Raw genomic sequence first — 10,000 nt, forward strand, 5'->3', positions numbered from 1 at the left:
AGCTCTCCAGTTATAGCAGTAGGATTGGCTACCAGTGGTGTATGCTGATGGTATTTAATCTCTGGTCCTGGATTTGTTTGAAACGCAGTCACTGAAGGAATATAGGAAATTAAAATGAATAAACTGACAGTCCTTCAAGTCAGTTTTGGTAGAGCATATGCTTTGAGGCACTTGTAGATGTAATGTAGAGCGCGGGGCGGGGTGAGCGCGGGGGCGGGGGGAGGCGAGGAGTGGGGTGGAGAGGGGTGGAGTGGGGTGGGGCCAATACATCCATGGGTGGGGCATGACGCATAAATTGTGCTGCGGAGGCGAGCCCGCGAGTCAGGAAGTCGAAAAAGTAAACAGCAAAGATGGAGCCGCGTGTTGTTGTGTTGATGTTGCTTCTGAAATATCAGCTCGCGCGTACTCGGCAACGCAGAAAAGTAATTAAGAGACTGAAAAGGGACCTAATTCTGAGCAGAAGAAGATACACAGCGGCTAGACGACGTGCACAGATATTCCACCACACAAAGGTTGTTTCACTGTGTGCGTCGCTTGGGCTCCAGCGTGAGAGAGCCATGTGGAAGCGAGGGCGGCAAGGCGGGCAGTTATTCTGGGCAGATGTTCTAAAGAACTTTGACGACGCGGACTGGAAGTGTCATTTTCGCATGTCCCGGTGTACATTCGAGTATGTGCTGAGTCTGGTGGGACCCGCACTAACACGCAAGATCGGGCAACCACTAAAAGCACGTTTGCGACTGGCAATTGTGCTTTGGTGGTATGCTTCACCAAGCGAAAGCGAGTACAGAACGATCAGCCGTGTCTTTGGTGTAGGACTGTCTACTGTGGGCTACCTGGTGCGGGAAGTCACATCTGCTCTAAGGAACCATCACAGCCGTTTCATTTGCCTACCGAAGGGGGAACAGCTACAGAAGACCCTAGATGGATTTGCACACCGAGGTTATCCAATGTGTGCGGGGGCAATCGATAGAAGCGACATTCCCGTTATAGCTCCGAGGGAGGATCCAACTTCTTACTACAATCGGAAAGGCTGGCATTCCATTGTACTGCAAGGGGTTGTAGACCACAATTTCTGGTAAGCTGCTCTATTCATATAATACGTATTAATTATTAGCTCCTGTCTGATCATTACACACACACACACAGCGATAGTACATACTCTGTTACATAATAACAGCATAGGTAGATAGTATGTAATATACTTATTACATAGCCTGTTATTCTATTGCAAGGCCTCTTTTAGTCTTTTAGCTGCAATGAGGAGGTGCCAGGAGTAATTTTACACATCTGTGTTACAACAGTCAATTGAGTATTAACAGGTGCAATGTGGTCCGTTTTGCTCATGCTGGTTGTTTTGTGTTCAGCTTCACAGATATATACGTGGGTTGGCCTGGACGAACACACGATGCAAGAGTGCTTGCCAACTCCCCTATCTTCAATATGGCAGAAGGAAATGATGGTCACTTGTTCCCCCGGGAGGTATGTAGGACCTATGACTTTGACTATTTTTTTCCACATGTTCCTAGCCTCAACGCGAGACTCATCAGCCATTCTTCCTTCAGAGTCGGATGCACGGTCCCTACAGCCACTGCAACGCCGGCTAAGTGGCTGCACGATATAGACGCTATCAACCACAATAAAACTGTACCCACCTCCGAGACAATGTTGTTACCCATGTGATGGGTACCCTGGCACTCCCAAATAGTGCATACTTTCCAATACCGGGCACTTTTTCACATGGCAGAGCCGATGCTCAAAATTGTAAACTGCACTACACCCTCCCAACCACACAAACTTCGGCACTGCATGTGAAAAAGGGCTCGGTATTGGAAAGTATGCACTATTTGGGAGTGCCAGGGCACCCACATCATGAGGTGGGTACAGTTTTATTGTGATTGATAGCGTGTATATCACGTGCAGCCACTTAGCGGGCGTTGTGGTGGCTGTAGGGACAGTGCATCCGAGACTCCGAGGAAGAACGACTGATGAGTCTCGCGTTGAGGCTACTATGTTCCCAGCAGCCCAGTGTAGTACTAGTAGGTAACAATCAAGCCTAGCACAAGTGTAAACTCTATATATTTTTCTAATTTTAATATATGTTTCTGCACAGAAATCCATGGATGTGAACGGTGTGGAGGTACCCGTACATCTCATTGGAGACGGTGCGTACCCTCTGAAGAAGTGGCTGATGAAAGGCTTCACACGTCACCATCACCTGACTCCCGAACAGGACAACTTCAACTTCCGTTTGAGCTCAGCGCGAATGGTGGTTGAAAATGCGTTTGGGCGTTTGAAGGGTCGTTGGAGGTGCCTTGCAAAGCGCAATGATGTGCTCATTTCACTCGTGCCAGACATTGTTGGAGCCTGCTGCATTCTGCACAATGTGTGCGAGATCCAGAAAGACAGTTTTCTGGCAGAGTGGAACCCTGACCTCCCAGAACAGCCTGAACCAGAGCTGCGTCCGCCCCAGGCAGGTAGCACACAGCGGATCAGAGAGGCTATGATGACCATTGTCCCACCGCGCAGGGTCCAACAGCCTGAACCAGCGCTGCGTCCGCCCCAGGCAGGTAGCACACAGCGGATCAGAGAGGCTATGATGACCATTGTTCCACCGCGCAGGGTCCAAAATTAAAGACAATTTCCAAAGTGTTGCTCATCCACACACAGCCTGTGTTTTATTCACCTTCCGTGTGGCATGTGACAGCTAACAGTTCACATGTTAATTGATATTGTTTGTATTTCTTTAGTTCTTGATCAGGGGCCGTCCAAAGTTTTGAGTTTGGATTTTTTTTTTCTTGTTTGCTTGCTTTTCATATCCTTTTTGGTCAGGTCAGAAACCGTGTAAATCCTCTGGTCTGTGATTCTACCTGGCTAAATAAAATTCAAATAATCAATCCACTTTTGTCTTCTTTATACACAACTGTGTGAAAATCCCTTAAAAATGTGTTCATATTTATACCAGTCTATACCTGTGTACAATATTGAAAGTTTAGAAAATGCTTGATTTTAGACATGTTTCCAAGTTTAGGATAATAATAATATGAATAATGTAACTTTAGAAATAATCACAGACTAAAGAAGGATAGAATAGATAGATAAAGTTGATCTGTTACTCTGGAAATTTGCAAGCATTAAATAATCATGATCAAAGCATACAATAAAAGCTCATATGAACAGCTGCTAAAATAAATGGTGACATCGAAGGTCGCAGTGCTGCACAAATGTGACTGTGTAGATAGCCATTTACTTCAATCACAGCATATCACATCCACACCTAACCTGTTTAGTCAAGTCATGTTTTCTGAGTATTTCAACTTGATGCAATGCAAAGATGCTAATCCATCTCTAAGATCTAAATCACAATGAACGGAGGGAGTGAGCATTCTAGATGTGCCTGATGGCCAATGACTGGTTCTCTGCATAAACAGCCATCAGGGTATTGTGATTATAAAGAGGATAATTAACCGCCATGTACAGGGCAATTTTCATCTATTTGTCCTGGACGTCTGTCTCAGTGTAGCTGATGGCCCATAATAGGTTCTCTGAAAAAAACAGCCATCAAGGTATTGTGATTTTAAAGAAGGCAATTTTCATCTTTTTTGTTCTGGACGTCTGTGTCTCAATGTTGTTGATGGCCAATGACTGGTTCTCTGCTAAAACAGCCATCAGGGTATTGTGATTATAAAGAGGATAATTAACCACCATGTACAGGGCAATTCTAATCTTTTTGTCCTGGACATCTGTGTCTCAATGGCTGATCAGTGATCACCCATTGGCCCATGGCTCAATACGTTGTGCACAAAAACAGCCACCACCAGGGTATTGTGATTATAAAGAGGATAATTAACCACCATGTACAGGGCAATTCTAATCTTTTTGTCCTGGACATCTGTGTCTCAATGGCTGATCACCAATACGTTGTGCACAAAAACAGCCACCACCAGGGTATTGTGACACAAAGAGGATAATTAACATGAAACGTCACTTTCAAATGGCATGTGGATCACAAGATTCAAGATTTTTTCTTGTCACTCCGTAGTACAAGTATCACGTGTGAAATTCTTGTGCTGTGGACTCCGTTTACAACATAGTACAAAATAACAGGGCATATGGGTGCAGGAAAACAAGAGACACAACAAGCACTTGGAACAAGCATTGCACATTGATGTACAGTATATGCAGCACAGAACTGTGAAAAAACTAGAACGACCGCAACGCGGACTTATGCTTCCGCCATTAGTTAATTCTTGAGTCCAAATCGCCATTTGAGGCAAATTGGTAGAACTTCCGTCAATGCGCTACTGAGATGTTGCGTTACAGAGCTTGGAAATTGGGTGTGTGAGGTCACAGTGACCTTGAACTTTGACCACCAAAATGTAATCAGTTCATCCTTGAGTCCAAGTGGATGTTTGAGCCAAATCAGAAGAAATTCTATCAAGCCGTTCTTGAGATGTTGCGTTAACCAACTTGGGAATGGCGTTCGTGAGGTCACAGTGACCTTGAAGTTTGACCACCAAAATGTAATCAGTTCATCCTTGAGGCCAAGTTAATGTTTGAGGCAAATTTGATGAAATTCCGTCAAGGCATTCCTGAGATATGGCGTTAACAAGCTTGAAAATGGCGTTGGAGAGGTCACAGTGACCTTGACCTTTGATCACCAAAATGTAATCCTTTCATCCTTGCGCCCAAGTCGACGTTTGAGCCAAATTGGCAGAAATTCCATCAAGCCGTTCTTGAGATATCGCTTTAACAAACTTGGGAATGGCATTCGTGAGGTCACAGTGACCTTGACCTTTGACCACGAAAATCGAATGGGTTCATCCTTGTCCAAGTCGATGTTTGAGGCAAATTTGATTAAACTCCGTCAAGGCATTTCTGAGATGTTGCACTAACAAGCTTGAAAATGGTGATCGAGAGGTCACAGTGACCTTGACCTTTGACCTTTGGCCACCAAAATCTAATCAGTTCATCCTTGGGTCCAAGTCGATGTTTGAGGCAAATTTGATGAAATTCCGTCAAGGCGTTCCTCAGATATCGCGTTAACAAACATCGGACGGATGGATGTACGGATGGACGTACGGACGGACAACCCGGATCCATAATGCCTCCGGCCTGGCTATCGCCGGCAGAGGCATAAAAACTGTACATCTGCATCGCAAGCAATAGACCCCCCAAAACCGTTAAATAAAAGGTACAATTAAACAACAAGCAGCACAGGGGGAAAACAAATATATAGAGTGTGCCCCAAAACTGAGGTTGTTTGAGGTAGTGTGCATTGTGTGCATTATACATTGTCCAGATTAGTCCAGTTGTGTGTACTCGGGGCAGTACTGCTCTTCCTGATCCCAGGAACTGTGTGGCTGCAGGGCACGGCGTGGGGGCCACCATGCAGGCATCTGCTGGGCACCTACGGGCATCTGCTGGGGCTGCATCTGCTGTCGAACTGCAGGCTGCTCGCGTGGCATCTGCTGGGCAACCGCAGGCTGCTGGGGCTCCCTGAGCTGTGTACGCTCACGCTGCATCTCAAACTTTATGAAGGGACAGTTTGATGACATCACAATTGCTCGAGTGACATCACTGATGACATCACTCTCTGATGACATCACTATCGCTCAGGTGACATCACTGATGACATCACAATTGCTCGAGTGACATCACTGATGACATCACAATTGGTCGAGTGACATCATGTGACATTCTTCCATTCTTTAGTTATCAACACTTGAATGTAGGTTGTTTTCACCAAAAGCACCAGTCTCTGAACAGGAAGCCGAGATACATGCCTGTTTCTGCAGTGAAGCGAGTGAGAAATTCATGCCACACGGAGAGCGAACTGTACTAGTGATTTATGACCTCATCACTGTGACATCATCAGGTGACATCATCAGTGATTTATGACATTGTGACATCACTGATGATGTCATGCCACATCCCTGCCACATCCCTGAAAAGTGTTTTGGCAAATTTCGGAGGAGATCGGAGCAACGGCACACGTCTTGCAACTCCGGAGAGAAATACATAGACAGACATGCCTCCAATTATAGTGGTAGGATTTGAAGACTATTAAACAGATCCCCTCCAAACACATTAAAGACTATACTTTGATTAATAATTGAGATATGGTTTTCCCACAAAAAAGGCTCACATAATGCGTGAATTCCGTGAAAGCTGGGAGTGCGAGACGAGAGAGACAGACGTTACATCAACAGGGTAAAGTAACTAGCCTGTTTCGCAAATGTAAGGAGTAGAAAGTACAGATATTTGTGTTAAAATGTAGGGAGTAAAAGTAAAAAATTGTCAGAAAAATAAATAATCAGTAAAGTACAGATACATGATAATCCTAAAGTATTATGCTCACACTCTGCTGGGTATTTTTGTATGAATTTCCAGGGTGTAAGTGAGATCCTTGTGTGTTTTGTGTGTCCTATCGCTGGATATTTTTGCTCCCTTCTCAATATATAAGGCAGTTTAATTACTGTGTAACTTAATCCATATAAATATTGCTCAAAATGTAATGCAAAAATATATATATACATTTGGATTTGATCGGTTTGGGGGGTCTTGTGTGTAGCTATGTGTCTCTGTCTTTGTCTCTGTAATGGTTCAAATGTGGGCAATAGACATTGATTCACTTTGACGGCAGAGACAACATCTCATCAAATGGATTCTGTGGCCATACGGGTTAATAATAATAAGTCATATTAATATATGGATTAATTTAGGGTCATTACGTTGAGAATCACTGTTCTAGATTATACAGAATCTATGATCATTTTGGTTTCTGTCCAAGAGATTGCTAACTGAACTGCTGCTATTTTTATTTCCCTATCACACACACAAGGAGGAAGAAAGAGACAAAGGCAGGAGAGGAGAGAACTGAGTGTCATCTCTGTAAAACCCAGACTAAGGTAAAACGTTTAAAAAAAAATGCAACCTTTCAGATGGTGTTGGAGGAGGCCTTCGGAGATGATAATGAAGTGTTTGCAAAGTTTTTGTTTTTGTAAGGTTTTATTGGAATTTTACAACGTTGGGTGAAGGTTTGTACTTCAGTAAAACAACTAAAGGGTTCATTTGCATTGTTGATTGCTTATCATATAGCCCGAGAACAGTATATAATATGAAATTAAAAACATGCATCTTCAGCATCTTCCCAGGGTAGGCTACAGAAGTAGTGCAAGTGGCTTTGCATATGACTTTGATATGACATCATTTCACACCACTACTTGTTCATTTGCAGTGATAGTCCCAGAAACAGTTCCTGGCCTCTGAAAAGCAAAGACGAGCGTCACACTTGCGGCATTGTGTGTTGGTGTACCCTCCAGGGCAATGTCTGCAGCGCCCTCTCTGTGTCTTCATTGGGAAATGTCCAGTCTGGTCCTTGCGCACATCCAGTGGCAGGTGTCCACATGATCTCTTGGGTGGGACGCTGTTTGGACTCCCATCACCCGAGGATGGTCTCTTCCGAGCATTCAGAGCGCTGCTTGTCGCCACGGCCTGTGTCACTGGGCTTCCATTGCCTGAAGATGGCCGTCCACTCTTTGGAGTTCTGACTGTGTCCACCTGATTAGAATAGAATCTATTAATATACATGTCAAAGATACATTAAGATACAAGTCTGAGATATTGCAAACATTGAAATATTAAAAAGTATGACAAATAATAAATGACAGAAATTGATTCTTACCAGAATGAGAGAGGATGCTAGCTGCCCCTGGAACTGTCTCAAGTTCAGTGTCTCTTTCTCCTTGAGAGCTTGGCAGTCCCGCTTGTAGAGGAGCCAGGCTTTGACCACAGCAAGGGTGATGGTGTGCCAGAAGATGTACATGTACCAGCGGTGGGATTTCAGGGGGAACTTGTATCTGGCTGTGAATGAGTCCAATAAATCCACACCTTCCATGTATTGGTTGTAGTTACCCACGGTGTAAGGCCTTTCAACTTCAATGTAGGTCTTGTTGGCTTTGTCCCAGCGTTGAACCTTCTGCACAGGTTCTGTTCCTGTGACCGCCCTGTTGTCACAGAGTGGTGCAGAGTTGTGCTCTTCTGGTACCACCTGTAGGCACTTCTCTCTGAATGAATCAAGCCATGGTCTGATTTTCCAGAGTTTGTCCTTCTTTTCCGTCTCTGACACCGTCAAGTTGTTGACTAAATGTAAGGAAGTCAACAACGACTGGAATCTGTTACGGGGCATCACATCAGCAACAGGGGGGTATCGCGTGTCTGTCTCCCAGTACATTCGACTTCCAGCCATTTGTACTAGGCCCATCTTCAGATACATGCCCACCATTTTCTCTATTTCCTTTGTATTGGTGTTTACAGATGTTCCTTTTGTTTGAAGGCTGTATTCATTTGTGTTTGTCGTCAGAGACTGAATCATGTCTTTGGACACAAGCTGTCGGAAGTATTCCAGTGGTGTGTGTATGGAAATCACATCTTCTGATGGACCAGAAAAATCAGTATTAGGTCTGGTGAAATCTTTTTTCTGCCAGCGAGATCTGTCACGGGGCTTGGCATGTTTGGCCGGGCGGGGCTCAATGTCTGCATCGGCTGGGCAGTCAGTGGGTGGTTGGTTTTCGTTGTCCAATTCTCCACAGGCTTCTCCATCTGACTCTTCATCAGTTTCATCCTCAAATTGTATGTCCACATCACTCTCTCCATTCCGGACAGCATCAATCACATCCTGCACACTGTAGCGATGCTGTCTCCTTGACATTCTGAAATGAAAAAAATAAAATGGGATTAGCTCTAGTATGGGTGGTGGGGCAAAGTGTTTCCACAAGTAACCTATTCACACATTTCACAAGTCACACAATACTGTCTGACCAACCTATTGTGCTCTGATTATCATCGTAAAAGGAATGCATGCAGCCCCCCACTTAGGACCACACCCTGCATTTCTGAACATGTTCTACCAAATTGCAACAGGCATCTACCAGCATCTTCCCAGAACTAACTGCTTTTACTATGGATTGAGCAAAAATAATGGGCAGATATGCACAAACAGAAGGAGAAACTGCAGTGAAAAGTGATATGCTATTGCATATACGTTTGGAATTCATCTTCTAGTACAATGGGTTACAAGTATTATTGGATTATAAATTAAAGTAAAAATAGATAAGCATTATACTATATATATATATATATATATATATATATATATATATATATATATATATATATATATATATATATAGATATATATAGATATATATATATATAATATTGTATGGAATGTGTAGAAAATGTGTGTAATTTAAAAGATATTGTGAAAACTAGTAGATCCCTGACAAAACATGTCTATTTAGACTACACTTATCCAGTATGTAAACTTACAACATGGCTATTTGCTGCCACACTCTCCCAGTGTTGTAGAAATACAGATATAAAACATGCTCTAATTTATATTTGGGGAATGTATTTCACAATAACAACATATGTAGCCTACATGTTCTAGTCATTTTAATGATCACAAAAAAAATATTAAAGGCATTTTACTTACTTAGATTTGATCAACCCAGTCCAATGAAACAAAGTGTGGTTGCTCAGCCAAGTTCTGGAAGTTGTGATAGATCATCATGACCTTGTTGGGTGGGACTTATATACAAATGTCCTATCCATTGTGAGACTGAACAATAGGACCCAATGACTATGTTTATGTGGGGGGAAGGGGGGAGAGAAACATTTGTACCTGTTTTAGATCAAATGATGTAATTCTGCAACATCGGGTCTTGCAGGGTTAAACTCACCTCATAAAACGTTTCATGGATTTTGCATGTAGTTATTTTATTCTTTTTGTATTTTAATGTTTTATTCTTGCCTTGTCTTACATTTATATTATATTATATTATATTATATTATATTATATTATATTATATTATATTATATATTATATTATATTATATTATATTATATTATATTATATTATATTATATTATATTATATTATATTATATTATATTATATTATATTATAGTGTTGTTTGGGGTTTTATAGGATAGAGTAGG

The 10,000-nt window shown here is 42.6% G+C and overlaps 1 protein-coding gene across 1 annotated transcript; it reads left to right on the top strand.

Moving 5' to 3' along the window:
- The first annotated feature begins 348 nt into the window (after positions 1-348).
- On the top strand, positions 349-2,671 carry LOC310778450 (uncharacterized protein). The gene is made up of 3 exons (XM_083638884.1): positions 349-1,075; positions 1,365-1,479; positions 2,111-2,671. The coding sequence occupies exons 1-3, from the start codon at positions 351-353 to the stop codon at positions 2,630-2,632; spliced, it is 1,362 nt and encodes a 453-aa protein (XP_083495010.1). The 5' UTR covers positions 349-350; the 3' UTR covers positions 2,633-2,671.
- Positions 2,672-10,000: the final 7,329 nt, after the last annotated feature.

The sequence above is a fragment of the Poromitra crassiceps genome (genome assembly GCF_964638095.1).
Source record: "Poromitra crassiceps genome assembly, chromosome: 6".
Classification (NCBI taxonomy): Eukaryota; Metazoa; Chordata; class Actinopteri; order Beryciformes; family Melamphaidae; genus Poromitra; species Poromitra crassiceps.

What these genes read in the sequence shown, in the direction of transcription:
- LOC310778450 (XM_083638884.1), top strand. Translation starts at nt 351, where the DNA reads ATGGAGCCGCGTGTTGTTGTGTTGATGTTGCTTCTGAAATATCAGCTC. An exon ending in GTTGTAGACCACAATTTCTG is followed by an intron (nt 1,076 to 1,364) that starts GTAAGCTGCTCT and finishes TTTTGTGTTCAG; the next exon opens with CTTCACAGATATATACGTGG. An exon ending in GTCACTTGTTCCCCCGGGAG is followed by an intron (nt 1,480 to 2,110) that starts GTATGTAGGACC and finishes GTTTCTGCACAG; the next exon opens with AAATCCATGGATGTGAACGG.